Raw genomic sequence first — 22,677 nt, 5'->3', positions numbered from 1 at the left:
TATGCAGTGGAGTACCCCAAGGCTCTGTTTTAGGCCCAGTACTCTTCAACATCTTCATCAATGATTTGGATGAGGGAATAAATGGGGAACTCATCAAATTTGCAGATGATACCAAGTTGGCAGGAATAGCCAACACTCCAGAAGATAGGCTTAAGATACAGAAGGATCTTGACAAACTTGAACATTGGGCACTATCTAATAAAATGAAATTCAGTGGTGAAAAGAGTAAGGTTCTACATTTAGGCAACAAAAACGGAATGCACAGGTACAGTATAGGTGATACCTTACTCAGTAGTAGTAACTGTGAAAGGGATCTTGGAGTCCTAGTGGACAACCATTTAAATATGAGCCAGCAGTGTGCAGCAGCTGCCAAAAAAGCCAACACAGTTCTAGGCTGCATCAACAGAGGGATAGAATCAAGATCACGTGAAGTGTTAATACCACTTTATAATGCCTTGGTAAGGCCACACTTAGAATACTGCATTCAGTTCTGGTCGCCACGATGTAAAAAAGATGTGGAGACTCTAGAAAGAGTGCAGAGAAGAGCAACAAAGATGATTAGGGGACTGGAGACTAAAACATATGAAGAACGGTTGCAGGAACTGGGTATGTTTAGCTTAAGAGAAAGAAGGACTAGGGGAGACATGATAGCATTATTCCAATATCTCAGAGGTTGCCACAAAGAAGAGGGAGTCAAACTATTCTCCAAAGCACCTGAGGGTAGAACAAGAAGCAATGGGTGGAAACTAATCAAGGAGAGAAGCAACTTAGAACTGAGGAGAAATTTCCTGACAGTGAGAACAATTAATCAGTGGAACAGCTTGCCTCCAGAAGTTGTGAATGCCCCAACACTGGAAGTCTTTTAAGAAGATGTTGGATAGCTATTTGTCTGAAACGGTATAGGGTTTCCTGCCTAGGCAGGGGGTTGGACTAGAAGACCTCCAAGGTCCCTTCCAACTCTACTATTGTATTGTATTGTATTGTATTGTATTGTATTGTATTGTATTGTATTGTATTGTATTGTATTGATATTAAAAATTGCCAGTAACTTAGAAACAAGCAAGGTATACTTGGGTGTTCCCAGAATTAAAGTACATTTCTGCAAACTCTTAAGGTTTCTTTGTTTGTAATTCATACAATAATTGAGATCAATATTTATAATCTGTTAGCGTGATAACAGGGGTAATTTACTTTTTCATTAATCTGTTGAGCATCTCTTCCACATTTAATCTGACTTTTTAAATACATTATTACCAAAAACCTTAGACAGGAAACATTGTTCCTAAATATCTATATTCCTTAATAAGGATAAGACATGGCATATTGGCAGAAATGTCATTGAACAAGTTAAGGAATATAGATATTTAGGAACAATGTTTCATGTCTAAGGTTTGTGGTAATAATGTATAAAAGCAGTCAGATTAAATGTTGTTCAATGGCATTTCTGCCAATATGCCATCTCTTATCCTCGGTGCCTTTCCAAAACCAATGAATTTTTTAAAATGGTTGCTTGCACAGTAATTATCCAAACTATCTAATAGCCTGTTCAATCTTAGCTGATTTGGGATACAAAATCTTCTTATCTGCATATGTTAAAAGAGCAGGCTGTCTGGGATTGGGAATGGTGTGGGGGAGCTGTTTCTGTCATTAGTGCAAAATTTGAACAAAATGGGACCATATATAGCCGTGATGGCGAACCTATGGCATGCGTGCGCTGGCCAGCTGAGTTCACCTTTTTAAAAGCTATTTTTCGCCTTCCCCAGGCTCCAGAGGCTTTATAGGAGCCTGGGGAGGGCGAAAAGAGCTTCCCCCGCCCCTCCCAGAGGCTTCAAAGACCGTCCGGAGGCTTCCCTGAAGCCTTCGGAACGCTTAAAACCACCCTCCGAGCAACCTGGAAGTGACTTCCGGGTTGCTCGGATGGTCGTTTTAAGCGCTCTGAAGGCTTCAGGGACCATCTGGACGGCGGAGGGAGGGGGGACTCTATAGCCTTCCTGCCATGCGTCCCACACAGGAATCCGTCCCCTCGGGGCTTTGCGCGGGCGTCGCAAGGATTAAGCCGAAAAGGGGGGGGGACAGGGAAAGCGAAGGGGGCTTTGTTGTCCTCCTTCTCCTACTTTCCCCCTCCGGCTCGAACGCGGCGCCGGGGCCCGGCAGGCAGCGAACGAGTCGGAGCCTGCCGACTGGAGGAAGAGGGTGAGAGGCGGGTCCTGTGAACGGCGGCAGCAGCGGCGGCAATAGTCGCAACTCGACGGCGGGCCACCCTGGCTGGGAGACAAAGGAGGGGAAAGGCGGCAGGCAGCCGAGTTGCAACTATTGAGCATGGCGCGGCACCGCCTGAGGCCGGGATCGAGGCGGCTGCGCGGCATGCCTGGCGTGGCGCGGCTAGAGGAGGAGAAGGAGGAGGCGAGGGCGGCGCAGCCGAGGCCTGACAGACTTCCCTTCGGCTGAGCCCGTCCTGGCGGCAGCGGCGGCGGCGGCAGCGATGTGAAGGCCGGGCCCTGGCGAGCGCGCAGAGGCTGGGCAGAGCGGCGCAAGGACGCCAGGCCCGAGACGCCGCGCGGCGGAGGCGATCCGGGCCCGGGTGATGGAGACGCACGTCTCGTGCCTGTTCAGGGACCATCCTGAGGCTTCCCTGAAGCCTTCAGAGCGCTTGAAATGACCATCCGAGCAACCCGGAAGTCACTTCAGGGAAGCCGTTCCCTGAAGCCTCCGGAGGGCCTCCGGGGGCAGGGGGAGGCTCTTTTCGCCCTCCCCAGGCTCCTATAAAGCCTCTGGAGCCTGGGGAGGGCGAAAAAAGCATACAAAAATGGGTGCGTTGTGCGCGCATGCGCACTGGGGGGTGCGTTGCATTATGGATGCGGCACGCCTGCACATGACCCCCCCGCGCTCCCCCCACTTGTGGCACGCGAGCCAAAAAAGGTTCGCCATCGCTGGTATATAGCCTTGTGTGACTCCCCATGCTGTACTTATGGGTTCAGATAAAATTAAGCTAGAATCAGTTTAATTTTTAATGAAATATTTGTATTTAATGCTCAGATCCGATTTCATTCCAAATTCTTATTATCTAACTTTTGTCCATAGCAAATCTTGATTAATAGAACTAAAAGGCTGCCTTCAGGTCAGTGACTATAGCATATTCTCTGCCTTTTTCATAGTTTATATATTTCATCATTTGTATATTTACATACTGAATCATCTAAAACTATTCCATTATCAATCATGGGATAACCTTTCCTAAACTCAGCATGTTCTTCCAAAAAACCTACCACTTTGATTTCCTAAGTCTTCAGCTTGGCTGTCAGAAATCTAGCATACATTTTTGTCACAATATTGGCGATAGGTCTGTAATTTAAAAGCAGTGACTTATCACCTTTTTAAAAAATTTAGGATGCTGCTGCAGGGCTCAATTTTCTCTACACTCCTATTTAACATCTACATGATGTCACTGGATGAAGTCTCTTCATAGTTTAGGTGAGGTATCACCAATATTTGGATGATACCCAGTTATACATCTCCATCCCGGGATGCCTGAGTGATGATGTGGATGTCCTGTCACAGTGGCTATAAGCCTGAAGGGATAGATGAGGTCCAACACGCTGCAGCTCAACCTAAGCAAAAATGAGTGATTGGGTACTTGGATATCCCAGTGCTAGCAGTTTTCTACTTTTGTTTTAGATTGTACACCAGGTCTAGCCTCATGTAGACCTGGTGTAAAATCTGAGGGTCCTCTTGGACTCATGATTCCTGCCAGAAGAGCAGGTGGTAGCCATGGCTAGGAGAGCCTTTAGGCAACTTTGGGCTGTATGCCAGTTGTGCTCATTTCTGGACCAGGAGGCCTGGCTCACTTTCACTCATGCTCTCGTGACCTCCCATCTGAGCTACTGCAACACGTTCTATATGGGGCTGTCCTTGAAGAACATTCTGAAGCTTTAACTGGTGCAAAATGTAGCTACAAGAATAGTAGATGATGTCAGTTATTTGGCTTATGTAACAACACTACTTCTTCAGCTGCATCAATGGTCATTGTCCTTCTGAGTGCAATTTAAAGTGCTGATTGTAATGTCCTCGACTTGTGATCGGTCTTTAGTCCTCGACTTACGACCAGCCGCAAGTCCTCGACATATGACTGATAGCCCGGCAACCAAAGGCTCGCGCCTATTAGCTAAGACATGCCTGGCTAGAAGTGGGCTTTTTGCTGTGTTACCATTGGCTGCTCTGCTTGACAGCTCCGTATAAATAGCTGTCAAGCAGACCAAGGAACTGTTTTGTAGTTGCTTTTGAGCTTGTTCCTTCGACAATAAAAACTGTTCCGTTTACTTCAGCAAGTCTGATGCCTCGTCCTTAGGTTCAGGCTTCAATACTGATTGTCACCTTGAAAGCCCTCCATAGCTTGTGTTATTTGAGAGACCGTCTAGTTGTTCCTACTCATTTGATCTCGTCCAGCAGGATGGGCATGCTCTAGAATAGAAATAAAATCAGAATGACTGATAAAATTAACAAGTATATCTGCTTTTCTTTAACCATTAAAGCTTAAAATAGCAATCCAGAATAGGCATAAAGAGGAGTTCATGGCTTTTCCTGGTGAAGGTCCCACTTCACCTTTGAGTGGTATATGAAGCACATCTTTCATATATAATGAATGAGGTGAGTCAAGTGTTTAATTTGTTTTCATTTACATTTCATTTACACAATTAAATATCATTAATCTTCATGTCATGTACTTGAGCGCTTCCCTGTTCTTCACATTAAAAATTATATCAGTAATGACTTTTGAAGATTTCTGCGGATCCCAGCCAAGTTATTTTGGGGGAAGGGGGACACACACATGTAATCCTTGGAATTCAGTTTGTATGCCTCTAATAGGAAATCTATATGTTAAATAAAGCAATCTTTCAGTATTCTTTAACATCGAAAAGTTCTGTTTAATCTGTATTAAAATGCAATATTTTGAAATCAACCTCAGGGGAAAGCCCAAACTGATTCAAAGTCAACTGGTAAAAGTTATAATTAAATAAAAATGATGGTCTGCCTGCTGTGCTTGATTCCATCTTCCACCTCTTTCTCTATTTCATTTGGCATGTATGTGCTCTGGTGAGTAGGAACCCCAGTTTCCCATTCCCTGCCTTTGATGGCCATTTCACATTGAGCTGCTACCATGAAAGGCTGGAGATGGGAAGGAAGGATTGAAAGTGGATGCTCAGTTGTAATCATATTGGCCATTTATTTGTTTTGGGTTTTTTTAAAAAAAATGTTTAATGGGGGAAAGTATGAAATGCTGGCCCTTTGTTTTGTTTTTTATTTTATTTTAATTGGGAGACATTGACAAGTGTTCTGCCCAAGTTTTCCCTTGTGGAAGAACTGTAAAACTCTGGTGTTTTGTCTGCTTGATTTTAAGTTCAGTAGAAGACGGTGTAATGCTGTCCATTTCTTTTTGTTTTTGGTAAAAAATGCATGAGCTTGACAAGAGTTTTGCCAAGTGCTTTAGAGCTCAAGTGACTGGAAGAACTATAAAATTGATATATTTTATTTTCCTCACCACCAGTGCTCAAAAAACATGCTTACAAAAGGGAAAATAATTGGCATTTGCTATTCTGGCAAGATGGTAGTGGAGGAAGAAGCAAGAAAGCTATCAATCAAGAATTATGGGGCAAGACTATCAGGCCATTTCTGAAGCCAAAGTGGACAAAGGCATTAAAAGTTAGAAAAGGATTTCTTCAAACACATTCATTTCCAGCCAGTTTGGGCATGGGACACAAACAGGAAAGACTACAATGAGGAAAAACTTTTAGTTTATTACAATGCATTAGTTTATTGGTCCAATTATTTTTTAATAATTTGTTTATTGAAAGTTATCGTTAACTTTGATTTTAAAAAATGAATACAAACTAAAAAAGGAAAGGGGCACATAGAAAAAGAAAAAAGAATATACTAAAGAACAAGAAAAGAAATATATAAAGAAATGACTTCCCTCTTATTCCAATAAATTTAAGTGCTCTTATTTAATTGTAAACTTTAGTTCCTTGTAGATACTACTTGTGTCCAATCTTCAAACTCCCATTCTATCATGTTCAAAAGAAGATCATTTTTTCATGGGAAGGATTATTATAATTAATTCTAAAGCCTTATTTCAAATCCATCTGGACTCCTGGTCCATTGTAACTTTCCAAAATCAAAGCTCTAATCACCCTTTTGCTGCTTACCCTCTTCCTTTTAAAAAAATTGTTAAACTTGTATTTAAAATTTCTTTTACTAAGGATTGAAGAAAACTCATTCTCTTGTCTACCAAAGTTCTCAATCTGCCAGAAATTGCTGTTTTTGGTCTCCTTGTGAAGCACAACCGTCTGGAACTCTTGGCGGTGATCTCAAATCATCTCCTTGTCTGGAGAGGAATTTGGAAGAGTTGGCCCACTCAACCGCTCTTCATTTCACCACAGTCATCAGCTCTGTTTTTCTCAGAACTATTTTCAGTTCTCTATTTTTTCCCCAGAAGTCCCAAATAGTTCATTTATAATGCTAAACACATACAAGCAGCTTGGATCTATGTGGTTTGTATATAAGAGGAAAGGATAATGAATGGACTTAGCTGACTTTAAGGTACCGTATTTTTCGGAGTATAAGACACACCTTTTCCCCCAAAAAAGAGGGTGAAAATCTGGGTGTGTCTTATACACTGAATACAGCATTTTTGGCCTCCCGAAACCCTGTTCCCTTCACAAAAATTGACATGTAGAGGGTTTGGGAGGCCTGCAAAGTGCTCCTGGGGACTGGGGAAGGCAAAAACGAGCAAAAAACAGATCAGTTTTTGCTTGTTTTTGCGCCCCCCCCCAGCCCCCAGGAGCACTCTACAAGCCTCCTAAAGGCTATGCATGTCCTTTTTATGGGGAAAAAGCGCCAGTTTTTGTGAAAAATAGGCCATTTTTTTCTCATTTTTGCCCCCTCCCCCAGTCCCTAGGAGAACTCTACAAGCCTCCTAAAGGCTATGCATGCCCTTCTTTGGGCAAAAAACAGGCCCATTTTTGTGAAAAATGGGCTGTTTTTCACTCGTTTTCGCACCCCCCTAGCCGCCAGGAACACTTTGCAGGCCTCTCAAACTCTCTGCATGCCCCATTTTTTACAAAAAGTGAGGCATGCAGAAGAGTTGGAAGCCTGCTGAGTGCAAAACCTTTTTTTAAAAAAATTACCTCTTCAAAATCTTGGTGCATCTTATACTCCGGTGTGTCTTATTAAAAAAATACGGTAAGCCAAAAGATGCCATCTTGCTGCTGGTTAGACTGAAATTGGAAAAAGCAAAAGATGTGTCAATCAGCTGTTCTTTCCAGCACTGAAAATGGTGAGAAGTATCAAGATTGCTGACATTCTGCAGTATAGCTCACTACTTTTCATGGTCAGTTGTTTGCAGACAACAGAAGAGCATAACATTGAGGGCTTTCAAAGCACAAGGAGAGGAAAATATATTCTTCCACTTTCTTATATACCGAGCTGAGCTAGGAAGGGTATGTATGAGAGAGAGAAGACAAGAAAGTATAGATTTACAAATCAAGTTATGCAATTCATTACTGGCATGAAATCAGCCATTTTTTCATCAGTAAATCATATTGAAGCAAGTTTTGGCTTAGTGCAATGTGTGAATGAGATTAATGGTTGAATAAAAATGTTTTCTTTGTTTATTTGTGCAAATGTGTGCATGAGTGAGAAGGAGCGCCCTAATATTTGAGATCCTGGCCTGCCTACTTGCCTACAGCCAGCACATATAGTCTACAACCTGATATCCACTGCCCTTATCTCTGTGTGAAAAAGACATACATACTTTGCAAAAAAATGGAAACTAATATCATAGTTGTGCTGGTCTTTCATTGATATGCAATTTATGGTTCTAAGTGATTTGTTTCTACCTGTGGTTAGCCTTTTCTTTGCCCTGCTTGTGTTCCCTGATATCTTACAGTGATTATTTCACCTCTGAGACATTGTTCAGCCACTGAGGTCTGAAAGCAGTGAAGGGGCAGACAAGCTGACATATTCTTTTCTCTTTCTCTGTGAAGAGCTTTTGGTTTCTCTGTGCTAAATGGATTTCAATTGAGGGCATTAAAATCTCGATGAGCCTGTCAAATAAAAAGTAGATATTTTTAAAGATCATTTTAATACTTTGAGTATGGTTGCACAAATTATTTTACATGCTTTCCCCTCCTACACAGATTAGTTCGAATGTAATACATGCATTATTCCTGAAGCATAGTGTCTGGGGAATTTGCCTATCAATAAAAGAGAATGTTTGTAGCTCAAGGTTGAAACGAGGGGTCCTTGGTGCTCTTTGAGTTTGGTTGTTTTCTTGCACGTGTTTCATTGCCAAACTAGATTTAATATCAATGCTGGTGATGTTACCCAGTTGGGAAATGAAATCTGCAAGAAAGCATTCAACTTCAGAGAGTACTAAGGACCTATCAGATTTGTCTATATTTTAGAACTGCCATGGTGCTCAGGTGTTCTAGTCATAGGAATTCATTCCTTCAATTTAAAAAAAAATGCTTTTGAAATCTAATCTTAAAAGCCAGAAGTTACTTATTTGAATCAGAGAATGTGTCATAAGAACTGGGTGTTTTCAAACTGAGTTTTACATCAGTAGGAAAAGCATGCAGCTTCCACTACTGTTAGAATAATCCATAGTCTATCTTCTATTAGTTACTTTAGTGATGAATTTTTCCCTGTGTCTTATAGAATTAAATGAACTTTTCCCTCCTCCTCCCCTTAAATGTTATATTTTTTATAGCTGCAAACCTGAAAAAGGACCTGTTACATACTAGCTTCAACTATAGTGGTTTCCACCAGGGTCATCTGTTCCAGCGGGAACAGAGGTTTAATCTCATTGGTTGAAGGGTCTGACAGCCCGCTATAAAAGGGCTGCTGTCAGACTCAATCTTCACTAGATTGTCCTCACTTGTTGCATTTAATAAAGAGCTGTTGTTACCGTTAGCCTGTATGTGCCTATCCATTACCCGATCTAACACTGGCGACGAAGGTGGGATTGGAAGGCAACTTGGCGAACCAAAAAGAGCATAGCAATCCAGTACATCCAACCCAGAGCTCAGCGTGGCTTCAAGCAGCCATTTTTGAGCGGCAAACTCAAAATGCCCTCAGGACACAAAATGGGCATGCAGGTCCCACTGACTCCATATGACCAAGTCACCGAGCACTGGGACTCATATATGCTACGGTTTGACTGCTTCCTCGAGGCCAATGACTTCATGGGCCTTTCTGAAGGCCGCAAGAAGAACATGTTCCTCAGTTACTGTGGATGGGAAGTGTTCAAGACTGCCAAAGACCTGTCAGAACCAACGCCGCTATAATCGGTCGCTTGGTCTGTGCTCCAGCAGACGCTGAGGACCCACTACGCTCCCAAGCCGTCTAAGCACATTCACTGGCATGAATTTAACATTCGCAACCAGCGGGAAGGCGAATCAATCAACGAGTACGTTGCTGCGCTACTAAAGGCCGCAGCGTACTGCGAGTTCTGAGACATAGATGAACTCATTCTTGACCGCATAATATGCAGTGTGCGGGACATTAATTTACAGAGGAGGTTACTTGCCAAGTCTGACCTCACTCTGCAAATTGCCTTGGACGAAGCCAGGGCATCAGAATCGACCGTTAATTATGCAGAAACCCTGCAGCGCCAGGGCACTTCGCAGGACGTGCGGAAGAGCGCACGCTCACATCGCAAGACTGCAGAGGCCAAGAGCTCAGAAGGCAAAGAAGATGACAGCTGCCGCATGTGCAGTAGCCGCACCCAGCCGGCACACAAATTCAAACCGCGTCTCCCACCTTGCGCTAGCTGCAGAGACCATGCCAGATCATTTTGCCATTTCCGCGACGCTATCTGCCAGCGCTGCGTGTGAAAGGGGCACATTGCCAAGGTTTGCCGAAGCAAGCACCCCCCGATGATCTGGCAGCCAAGAAGCCAACCTAACCGCCAGCAGAGACCTGACCAAGGGGCATGGCAGCCACCATCATGGCGCTCAGAGGGCGACACCAGAGTCACCTACCACACGTCAATTGGCCAAGTCTGCACAAGGCGGTCAAAGAATCTGAAGGTCACAGTCCGCATTGAGGACTCTCCATGCGGGATGGAGATCGACACAGGGTCATCATTAACCATCATGCCTGGTCTACGCTAAAGCAGGCTAGCCCTAGCCTGAAGAAGCAGCATCTATGCACCCCTGACATCTGCCTTTGTGATTACCAGGGGAACCGAGTCCCCGTCGTGGGCCAGGGCACCTTTCGGGTGAACTACAACAATTTCAGCAGCCAGCTCCCGGTGACGGTGGTTAGCGGAAACCTACAGAGCCTCCTGGGGCTTGACTGGTTCGAAGCCCTGGGGCTAGAAGTGACCAGTGTCAACGAGAGCACTGACGAACTACTCGCAGACCCTAACCCCGAGATGCCAGTTTTTCGCATTGACTGTTTAGAGACTGGTTCCGTCTCGTTTAGTGACGTTGCCAGCCACTCTGCCAGAGACTCCACGATCAAACAGGTTTTGAACTGGGTATGGAGGGGGTGGCCCAAGGGGCCTGTTGGGTCTGATTTCAAAATGTATTATCATAAGAGAAATGACCTATCTGTTGTAAATGGCTGTTTGCTGTGTGGGGACCAGCTCGTTGTTGCACGCAAACTGCGCATTGCAGTATTAGAGACTTTACACGTAGGGAATCCTGGAATTGTCAGGATGAAGTCTTTGGCTAGAAGTTACGTGTGGTGGCCTAACATGGACAGGGAGCTCAAAGAATGGGTGGCTAGCTGCACACCGTGCCAGGAGTCCAGACCAGCTCCCCCAGAGGCACCCACTAAGGAGTGGGAGCGACCTCAAGCACCGTGGTCTAGGGTTCACATTGATTTTGCTGGTCCAGTTAATGGCTAGACATTCCTCGTAGTTGCGGATGCCTACTTGAAATGGCTAGAGGTAGTGCTGATGACCTCCACTACGGCAGAAGTGGTCATCAAGGTACTACGGAGACTTTTCTCCACACATGGCCTGCCTGACGTCTTGGTCTCTGTCAATGGGCCTCAATTCAGGGCCATGCAATTTGAGACCTTCTTAGCAGCAAAGGAAATCAGACATGCCCTGGTCGCACCATTCCATCTGGCCTCCAATGGTCAGGTGGACAGAATGTTGAGATCGGCAAAAGAGACCCTCTCTAGGATGGCCCTGGGAGATTGGCAAACATGGGTTGACCATTATCTGCTAATCCAGGTGGCACGCGGAGCCATTTATCAGGCATGTGGAGCCATTTATCAGCATGCGCGCGCTGGCCAGCTGAGTTCACCCTTTTTAAAAGCAATTTTTCGCCCTCCCCAGGCTCCAGAGGCTTTATAGGAGCCTGGGGAGGCCGAAAAGAGCCTCCCCCGCCCCTGGAGCCCTCCAGAGGCTTCATGAGCTTCCCCAAAGCCTCCGAAGCGCAAAAAACCTACGGGCAAACTGGAAGTTCGGGAATGGACTCCGGAGGGCTTCCGAGGGGGCGGACGAGGCTGTTTTCACCCTCCCTATGCTCCTATCTAGCCTCTGGAGCTTGGGGAGGGCGAAAAAAGCATGCAAAAATGGGGGGTCCTGCCTGTAGTGCACGCATGTGCACTGGGGGGGTCGTGCATTGCATTATGGGTGCGGCACGCCTGCACACGACTCCCCTGCACTCCCCCCACTTATGGCATGCGAGCCAAAAAAGTTTCGCCATCGCTGTGCTAATCCAACACATAACACCCACTGCCACTACAGGGAGAAGCCCCTCCAAGCTTCTCATGGGTCACCGGCTAAGGTCCCACTTAGACCGGCTACACCCAAACTATTCTGCCCCATCACTCCCTGACTCCACAATCAAAATTTGGAACTTTAGCGTAGGAGATTTAGTTTATGCCCACAATTACACCGGGGGAACTCTGTGGATTCCTGCCACAGTGATAGGCATCACCGGGTCTGGCTGTTATCTCATAGAGCTCGAGGACGGTCAGGATTGGAGAAGGCACATTGACCAACTCCGTGGCCACCTCTCCAACTCTACTCTTAGACAACCAGAGGTAACTCCTGCACGAGTTAGCCAAAGCCCTACCCAAAGGGAGCAATACGGCACTCCTTCCACAGGCAGCTCAAGCACGAGAGTACCGGGGAACTTATCTGTTTGTGTTGCAGGCCCGCAGTGAGCTCTGAGCAAACCTGCTCTAGAAGCTCCATCCAAGTGGAGCTGTGCAGCAAACAGGTCTGTCTGACCTGCTCAAAGAACACCCTCCGACTGAACTGCGCAGGTCAGGCAGAGCTACCCAAAAGCCCGCCTACCTGCATGACTACGTGACCAGTAGGATTGTTCCATCTAAGAGGGAAGGGTGTTACATACTAGCTTCAACTATAGTGGTTTCCACCAAGGTCCTCTGTTTTGGTCCTCTGTTCCTGTTTGATCTCATTGGTCGAAGGGTTTGACAGGTCCCTATAAAAGGGCTGCTGTCAGACTCAACCTTCGCTGGATTGTCCTCACTTGTTGCATTTAATAAAGAGCTGCTGTTACCGTTAGCCTGTGTGTTCCTATCCATTACCCAATCTAACAGGACCCAAGTCCATTACCCAGTCTTTTAATTCTACAGGAACATTGATTGCCCAAAAAAGAAATGGTAGGCGTAGATGATCTTCACATTTAAAATCAGTTCATGGCACTCCCTTTTTTCTATTACAATCTTCAGTACACAGAAAAAGAGAAAAAGAATGCAAGGAGGGATGTGTTCAGAAAAAATTTATGAAACTCTTATTTTCTGAAATGTCTGAGAATGACATTAAGATTAAAAATATTTTACCCATAATTCATTCTTTCTCTTCTCTCTCTTTCATCCCCCCTCCCATACTTTGGTGTATAAATAGATATCTCTTTCTTAGAATAAATAGAAAAGGGTCCTCTGGGTGAAAAGAAAAGGAGAAATTGGAAAGGGTTTCAGAAATCATTCAGTGGAAGGAATAGATGATACCCAAACACAATATAGTCAGTCAGTCAGACAAAAAAAAAAAACTAGTGCAGAAAAACATTCAGGCCTCCTTGCTTTATTATGCTCTCTGCATGCACATCCTTCCTGAATTTTCACAAAAGTTTTTTTCGCATTTCTTAGGCTTCCTGTCACAAAGGATTTTAATGTTTGCAAGTTCCACAAGAGGTAGAGGCCAAATCCTACTTACCATTCATAGTGAATGTTTTGCCAAATTCTACCCTGTAGGAGAAAACTGTTATTTTATCACATATTCTTCTGTCCCGAAAGAGGGAAGGAAAGGTTAATAGTACCAATACAGACAGATGCCTCATCATCTGTTCAAATGTCCCTCTGGAAGGAAATATTGAATATTGATGCCTAAGTTGTTTCTATTGCTTCTTAACATCAGAAAACATAGGAACTCCTCCAAAGTTTAATTGTGTTTGTCTCTGGCTTTGTTTCCATTATTGATTTATTTTTATACACATTTGTCTTTGAGCTGTCCTTTCAGGCTCTTGAGCCAATTTGCTGTGAAGGAACTTTGCTGGACCCAAGTCCACATTTTTTTTCAAGCCTTTTAAACCCTTTTTCTTCCTTCATCTCAAGGGCAACTTTGATCTCCACGACTATTATTTTCAAATCTCCTACGGTGTCTCTTCCCTTAGCTGCTCCTACTTCCTCGGGTTTTCTTCCCTTCAAACCAAAGCCGAGTTACGTTTTTTAAACTGAAATTAAGACAAAATGGGCTTTCTATATACAAGTATACATTCAGCTCAGCTGTAATCATACCAGATAATCACTTTCTCATGTGGTGTCTGTTTAACATGACTGAATTAGGTAAAAAGCATTCATGTCTAGGTTTTCCTTCTACAGAAATCCTGAAAATGCTGATACCAATAGTATTAGCCCAAATTAGAGGTGGTATGCTGCCGGTTTGCACCGGTTCAGGCGAACCGGTAGTGGTGGCGGCACAAGGCACCACCTACCCATCCTGATGTCATCACGGACCTTCTGCACGTGCCCAGATGTGCACACTCCAGCTACCGATCCGGTAGTGAAGAGAATAGAATACCATTACTGGCCCAAATGCATGCATATTGATTGCTATATTATGAACCTATGAATTGAGGAGTTCTTGGTGATTACTATCTTCAGTTTCCTCTTAAAGGATTACCTTTGCAAAAAGATGAGGAAAGGCAGCTTATTGGCTTAAATTCTTTAAAAGATTGTAATAATAAGCTAGCAGAAAAACTATGTACATCAGCCATCTGCCATTCCTCCTAATTCTTGGCCATACTGATTTGGGATAATGAAATCCAGGGGCATCTGAAAAGCAGAGCATATTTTGACAACCTCGGCATGAAATTGTTTGCTATGTAAATAAGATTTCTCTAAAAGATATTCTACCTTCCCTTTGCCTTCTCTAGTGAATGTGCAGCTCCTTCTCTTCTGACCAAAATTGTTTCAGTAAATGCATGATGGAGGGGCAAATTTGAAGTGATATAATCAGACATCATGGAGTTGTGTCTCAATGCAATATGGTGCAACAAGCATGATATATCCTACATTCTGTTTTGTAAATTAAGATTACTCTCAAAATGCTGAGAAAGAAATATTCCTGGTGAAGGAGGAGCCAACGTCATGACCATACGGACGTGCGGTCTGATGTTCCAAGACCGCTGCTGATACTTTTTCCGCCTGGTGGTCCAATCGGACCTAAACCATCCCGTAGAGACAGTGAACAGGAAGAATACGTCTTGCTGATCTCAGGGACATCTCAAAGTCCCTGATCGATCCAAGAGTAGTTCTTCAAGCTGGCGACAAAATGTCCAGCCCCAGGCTGATGAAGTTGAGATGGCTCCGGAACGGAAGGAAAGCAGAAAGAAAAAGTGTGAGGAAACTTTACTGTTTTGGAAAAGACTGCCCCCCAAGTTTATTTAAAAAGTTAAATTAAATCCGAAAGCAGAAGAAAATAAGCGGCGAAATTAACCTGTATTGGATTGCTTTGGATAGTGTGTGTCTTTTTCTTTGTAATTTTACTTTGTGGATAGAAGTGCTCACAACTTTTTTTTTTAAAGAGAACGGATCAGTTTTTCTTCTTCTATTTTTTATTTTATTTTTTAACCTATGGATTAAAGTCTTCTTTATCTCAACAAGGACTTTTAATACTTGCTATTAATTCTATTTAAGAACTCTGTTTCTTTTAAGTTTGAAATAACATTACAGAGTGGGAAGCAATACTGCTACTTGGAGGCTGGAGGCTTGAGTTTTTGAAACAATGCACTTTCCCTTTTCCTTTTGATCTCACTGACTTTGTATCTCGAGGCTTGGCAACTTGTTTATAGAAAGTGATAAGAAGCAAGGACATGAATTGTTTTTACAGGTGCATTTTGAGAGTCCTATTGGCAGTGGGAGAGAAAAAGAAACATAATCATCTTTTTTGAAGATCGTAAATGAACTTGTGTTTAAGCTAATTTAATATAAGAAGCTTGAAAGCCAGAGTGGCAGTATCTACCAGCTTGCCAAAATGGCACAATATTCAAAAGAAACATTAACTTTGCAAAACATCCTGGCCAGAATTCAAAATTTATTAGAAATAACAGAGAGAATTGAGAAGAAGATGGAAAAAATAGAGTTTATAACAGCAAAAAATGATGGGGTCAGATTCCCAAAAATTGAAGGGGAAAATGATTATAAAGACAAGACAACTGATTACTTTACCAGTGGAGTGAACATGGTTGAAAGTGGGAAAAGGAGAGTATGGAAAAGGGAATTAGATTGATAGGAACTATATCCCAGATTTCAAGGCATGGAAGAAGAAAAAAGAGGAAAAACGATGGATTTAAGGAGAGAGAACTTCTCAGAAGCAAGATTGACAACCAAAGATAAACTGATTAAAATAGCAGATGGAGGGCATCGAGATTTCTTAAGTGATGCTACAAGCAACAAGCTGCGGAGAGAAGTCCACAGAAATTTTATTAAGGAAATAAATAGAAGATCAATTGCGCAAATGACAAAAGAAATAAGATTGTATTATTACTGGAAGGATACAGGCTGATATATGAAAGTTGATAATAAAAAATTAGTTAATTTTAGTAATTAGTGATTAGTAATTTAGTAATTTCTAGAGTGCTATGTTAAATAAATAATTGATAAGGATAATAAGGTACAAACGTGTTGGTTTGATGAGAGGAAATTTGATATATTTAGCGAAGGAATTTTTGTTAATAAATAATATCTATAACAATAACAATGAAATGACAAGGGATATAGTGAACAATATATATATATATATATATATATATATATATATATATATATATATATATATATATATATATATATATATATATATATATGTTGTATTTGTACTGATAAATAAATAAAGGGAGACTAGGATAGATCTATTTCGAGCTAATTAGCTCTCATCAGCTAGCCATACCCTTACTGGGATTAGAACCCAGGCTGTATATATCTTAGGCAGGAGTCTTAACCACTAAGCCACGGGTTCTATTTAGGCATACCAGGGGTTGTAACACAAATATATACTTATTTCCCTGGCTCAACTGATAAGGAAGAGAACCCGTGGCTTAGTGGTTAAGACTCCTGCCTAAGATATATACAGCCTGGGTTCTAATCCCAGTAAGGGTATGGCTAGCTGATGAGAGCTAATTAGCTCGAAATAGATCTATCCTAGTCTCCCTTTATTTATTTATCAGTACAAATACAACACAAATATAAAAGGCAACATTAAAAATAAAAATATGGTTTTCTGCCTGCATGGTCTTCTGTGATGAAGCCGAAGGACAGAAAGAGGGAGTGTGACCTTCCTCCTATATTTAGGCATACCAGGGGTTGTAACACAATATATATATATATATATATATATATATATATATATATATATATATATATATATATATATATATATATATATATATATATATATATATATATATATATATATATATATATATGTTTGTGTGTGTGTGTGTGTACTGGTTTAATAAAAGGAATTGGGATATAAGTTGTAAACAGCGATTTGGAAAGGAGGATTAGAAACCTTGTTATCAATCATAATTAATTCTTACTTAGAACATGTTATAAATGTATAATGTTATTGGATGATATTAGAAATAATTAATGAAATGTCATTATGTGGTTGTGTTTTTCAATTTTGGATTATTTTATGCAAAAGGACGTTAAAACAATTATAGTCAAATGAGAATTGTGGGATGTTGTTAGTAAGATATATAAAGATTTTTGATTTAAAATATACAATGTGATATGAATTATAAGTAATGACTGTGGAAGAGATGCACGGAAGTTATTTGTAATCAACCGACACACTTCTATAATATGTAATGAAAGATGATTTTATTTTATTTTTTTGTGTTTGTTTGTTTAACCAAATTTTTTTTAAAAAAATCTTTTTTTTAAAAAAAGAAATATTCCTGGTGAAATAAGAACACTTGGCAAATAACTTCAGGGCATATGTGACGCCGTACGACAGTGGTTTTCAACATTTTTCATCTCATGTCACATTAACAAGTGCTAAATTTGTCAAGGCACACCATACGTTTTTAAAGATCTCATTAAAAAATGTCTTATGATTGTGCTTAACATTCAATAATTAAAAATAAATTTGTGAGAAATCTGTGCTTGGTGTGATGTTTCATGATGTCCTTTGTCCAAAGATGGATGGTTGACAAGCATGTCCTGAAATCCTTCTCTAGTGTTTGAAGCCACAACCTGATGTTGCTCTTTATTGTGTCATAACTGGAAACCAGCCTCACATAGATAAGATGCTGAAAAAGGAACAAATGTTTTAATTGCTATCTTTGTGATGACAAAATATTCTTCAGGAGGAAAAATAGAGGCAATCCACTCTTGGTGATGGCAGATGTGGGGTTGACTTCCCATCATTTACTTGGGACTCACAAACAATGTAGTACATCTCCAGACCTTTTGTGACACACAAATATGCTGTGGGACTAAAAACTGATACCTTAGGACAGTGATGGCTACCCTTTTCCAGACCAAGTGCCCAAAATGCGCGAACCCACAAATGCAATGCGTGCGCTCCCCCGCACCCACCCACCACGTATTATTAATACACCCACCACGTATTATTAATATTCCCCCGCACCCACCCACCACAAACAATTAATCAGTGGAACAGCTTGCCTCCAGAAGTTGTGAATGCCCCAACACTGGAAGTCTTTAAGAAGATGTTGGATAGCCATCTGTCTGAAACGGTATAGGGTTTCCTGCCTAGGCAGGGGGTTGGACTAGAAGACCTCCAAGGTCCCTTCCAACTCTACTATTGTATTGTATTGTATTATGTATCAATTATCTGATACATAATTTCCACTGAATTTATGCTAATTTTTCCTTCTAATTTTTTTCTAATTTTTAATATTCTTTTAGGAATTGGAATAATCAAAAAGATCAACAAACATCCAAAATTAGATTTGTTTTTAATACAGAAGACAGCAGAACCTGAAAAACCTGCCTGAGTTTTTCAAAAGCCAGGCAGATCTGAGTAAAAACATTACATACTGTAGATCTTTTGATTCTCCACGTAGGTTTATGTCAGTAGCATAATTTAATATCTAGTTATTTTTTAAAGTGTGATTTCAAGCTCATTTTTCAGCCTGTTTCAGTGGTTACGCCTTCATGTCTCACTAAGCAAATTTTAAAAATAGGAAAATCTATAGTAAATCTAATGTTTTAGTACTTTCTCCATTCATTTTCCTATATGGCTAGAAGAAACAATTTGGAAACATTTTTCCTTTTGGTCAATTATAGTTTTCATTTTATATGAACCAAGAAACGTATTAATATTAACTGGGTGACCAGTTAGAATACATTTTGATTATTGTCATGATTTCAAACCTGCGTCTTATAAAAATTATAATATTTTTTCTTTCTTTCTCCTCCCCTTCCTTTCCCCTTTCTTTCTTCCACAGAAGTTTTGATGTTGGATTACATAGGTTCCTTATTAGGTAAGTCAAAAAATTTTGTTATATCACTCCTGATTAAGGCCTACAGTCCAATGAGTTATTTCTTTTTTTATCATACTTCCTAGATGGTTTGTAGTACTGTTGATGTGATCCAGTAACATTTGAGTTCTGTTTTATTGATTTGATTTTATCACTGCCCAACTCCAAATGACTCTGCTAAAGTTATGGAGGGATTTCCTATTTAACAAATAGGATGAATTAAAACCCAAGATTTTATTAGCAGGACTGTGCTCCCTCCAACCTCAAAAAATGGTTGTGGTGGTATGGAGAATGCTCTGAGTAAACTTTCAAAGTTCTTGACATTGACTTTTTCCTGGTCCTTGGTTCTTCTAATAGAAAGGTTTGTTCAGCAGAAACATTTCATCCTCTATGTCAAAAAAACCATGTAAAATGATTTAGTAGTAGAACTAGAAAACAGGACCTGAATGCAAATTGTTTAGCATTCTCCACCAGACGGCAACTTGATTTATAGGCTTTACAATATAATTCTGCGACCATGATTTATTTATTTAAACTTTATTTGATGCTTACACTATTTCATTGGCAGACTGATAGAATAAATATAGAAACGTGATTTTTTTCTCAATATAAATATAAAAATTCACTCACAGAAGTGAATATATGTAGCTCAGGATTGAACTATAGAGTCTCTCAGCTTGCTTTCTTGCAGACATTTCACTACCCAACTAGGTAACTTCATCAATGTATTATGATGTTATCAGTCCATGAGACATTTCATTGGTGTAATGAAATGTCTCTAAGCAGACAACCAAGCTCAGTGTTCATCAAGGATTGCATAATTTCTCAGTTTTCTAGATGGTACAAAAAGAAGAATAAGCAATTATGGCCAAATTAGTTCATTTAATATTTATTAGTCAAGAAGTAAAATAAATATGATATGAAAGCAGGAGTAGGCAACTGGATAACAGTAAAAAACTGGGTATATTTTAATGATATACATAGAAATATTAATATGCTAAATAAGAAGATAGCAGATACCTGAGAGAATCCCTGATATTTTGCTGTTTCATTAAACTGCGGTATGGAAAGTCATTTTGCTAATGAGAAGAGAGATTGGTGATTTGCAATCTTGCTTCTGTTCCATTATTATCATTATACCTTCATGATAATGGGATTTGTGGGAATAGTTTCATCAGGAAAGAAGACACTTCATTGTTCTGATGTGTAAGAGGTTGGCAAGACTGCAAAGTTGTTTTTCCCCCACCAGAGATTCATATGCAAATATGCTTTTTAAAAAAATCCCTGAAACAAGTTCTTAAATCTGTAAAGTTATTTGCTCACCTATTGCTTTTTTGTAAGCACTATTTCTCTATTGTTTGAGGAGGAAAGGGGTAGGGGGAAAAGTGGCAGGTTATGTTTTTCTTTTGCACTTTCTTCATCTGGAAAATGATGGTATACTTTAAATGCTTTATGATAAGACTATAAGATAAAGCACCTGTTTCATCAGACTTTATTTTTCTTAAATATAGTTCACATTTATATGTTTATAATTTAGAGGATATAGTGTACATTTTGTTATAGTGTAACAGCCAACAGGGACGCGGTGGCTCAGTGACTAAGATGCTAAGTTTGATGATCAGAAAGGTTGGCAGTTCGGCGGTTAGAATCCTTAGTGCTGCGTAATGGAGTAAGCTCCTGTTACTTGTCCCAGCTTCTGCCAACCTAGCAGTTTGAAAACATGTAAAAAATGCAGTAGAAAAATAGGAACCACTTTTGATGGGAAGGTAACAGCGTTCCGTGTGCCTTTGGCATTTAGTCATACCGGCCACATGACCATGGAGAATGTTTTTGGACAGCGCTGGCTCTTTGGCTTTGAAACAGAGATGAGCACCACCCCCTAGAGTCGGGAATGACTAGCACATATGTGATATGGGAACCTTTACTTAACAGCCAATGGTTGAGTGTGTTACTATCAATTATTACAACAGTTTACATAAGGTCAGCAAATATGGGTGGGATCATAGCTCTCAAGAGTTTTTATTTTGTGGGAAGTGTTGTATAACTCTGTAAGTATATGAGAAAATAATCTGGACATGTTTTGGCTGAAGAATACTATAACAGGTAGCAGATTGTGACTAGTCAGAATGATAGTGTCTCTTGTCAGGGGAAGATTTCACCCTTAACTAAATGAGGTCTTAGATCGCGGCGTTCCCAAACAGCATTATCTTTAAGGTGTGAAAAAGAAATAAAATCCCGGAAAACATATTCTAATTAAAAACAAGCATTAATACAAAAATAAGAAATAAAGAAATAAAACAAATCTATCTAATTGTTACATTTTGGCAGAAAACAGTTTGTCTACCAGCTTCTTGGCAGACGGACAAAGATCAAAAGGGAAGAAAGCTCTGGAATGTGTAATGAGCAGGCGCAGTACATCATTGTCAGATAAGACCTTATGACCTGCGCAGTAACTCTTTCAGTAACTATTTAGTTCAGCTATTCAGTTCAGGCTAGCAAACAATTTAACGCAGTGACATCTCTCACTTATAAAAATATCTATATCTCAATGAAATAAAGGTTAAGACTCATGCAGTATCTGTTGTGTCCGCTGATTGGCCAATGTCTCTGTGCAGGCTCGAGGAAGCCATCAAGCAACTCTATTGGTTGGCCGTCTGACAGCTCGGCTATAAAAGAGCTGTCAGACGGGAGAGTCGTTAAGTTCGTTACTTGTATCTAGTGTTACAATAAACCGTTACAGTAACCTTGTCTCTTCAGTTAGTGTTTCATTCAAGGAGAAACATAAAAGTATCCAACAAACCTTTGGGCCTACAGCAATCTTTTTAACAATATTTAGTTCTTTTTTCCAGTGTTCTGTATAATTGCCTGCATACAACCATGGCTTCCTGCTGGGTGTTGACATACCCATGCAGATACCTAAACACATTGTCCTAGCCAGCTGATCAGAGAAACTGAGATTAGGAATAAGTTGCATTTTCCATTGGGGATATTGCATAGAAGAAAGAAGTGTTCTTGGACTGGCCTTGGGAGTGATGCCTTAAAGTAGAGGAACTCTGGAAAGTGGTAGAGGTGTCTAATGGCTAATATGTCACCACAATACAAAAAAAGATGTTGAGACTGTGGAAAGAATGCAGAGAAGAGCAACAAAAATGATTAAGGGTTTTCAAAACACGAAGAATAGTTACAGGAATTGGATATGTCTTGTTTAGTGAAAAGAAAGAATAAGGGAGACATGATAGCAGTACTCCAATATTTGAGGGGCTGCTATAAAGATGAGGGGGGGTTGTCAAACTATTTTCCAAAACAAGAGAAGGCATGATAAGAAACAATGATTGGAAACTAACGAAGGAAAGAAGCAACCTAGAACTAAGTAGAAATTTATTAACAGTGAGAGAAATCAATCAGTGGAATAGCTTTGCCTTCAGACATTGTGGGTGCTCCATCACTGGAGGCTTTGAAAAAGAGACTGGACAACTATTTGTCTGAAATGGTATAGCCCAGTGATGGCGAACCTTTTTTGCCTCGCGTGCCACAAGTGGGGGGAGCGCAGGGGGGTCGAATGTGGGCGTGCCGCACCCATAATGCAACGCGTGACCCCCCCATTTTTACATGCTTTTTTCGCCCTCCCCAGGCTCCAGGGGCTTTATAGGAGCCTGGGGAGGGCGAAAAGAGCATCCCCTGA

General features: G+C 41.0%; 1 protein-coding gene across 3 annotated transcripts in view; it reads left to right on the top strand.

Moving 5' to 3' along the window:
* The window catches only part of HHAT (hedgehog acyltransferase), a 185,959-nt gene that overhangs the window by 60,571 nt on the left and 102,711 nt on the right, over positions 1-22,677 (top strand). For 2 of the 3 annotated variants that reach the window (XM_081942244.1, XM_081942245.1), the window contains exon 9: positions 18,963-18,998. The exons of the other annotated variant lie outside the window; for it this stretch is intronic. In XM_081942244.1, the coding sequence (XP_081798370.1) occupies positions 18,963-18,998 (36 nt within the window). The remainder of the gene's footprint in view (positions 1-18,962; positions 18,999-22,677) is intronic. 3 annotated transcript variants of the gene reach the window in all.

The sequence above is a fragment of the Natrix helvetica genome (assembly GCF_964273705.1).
Source record: "Natrix helvetica genome assembly, chromosome: 2".
NCBI lineage: Eukaryota > Metazoa > Chordata > Lepidosauria > Squamata > Natricidae > Natrix > Natrix helvetica.
This window is presented reverse-complemented; position numbering and strand designations above follow the sequence as displayed.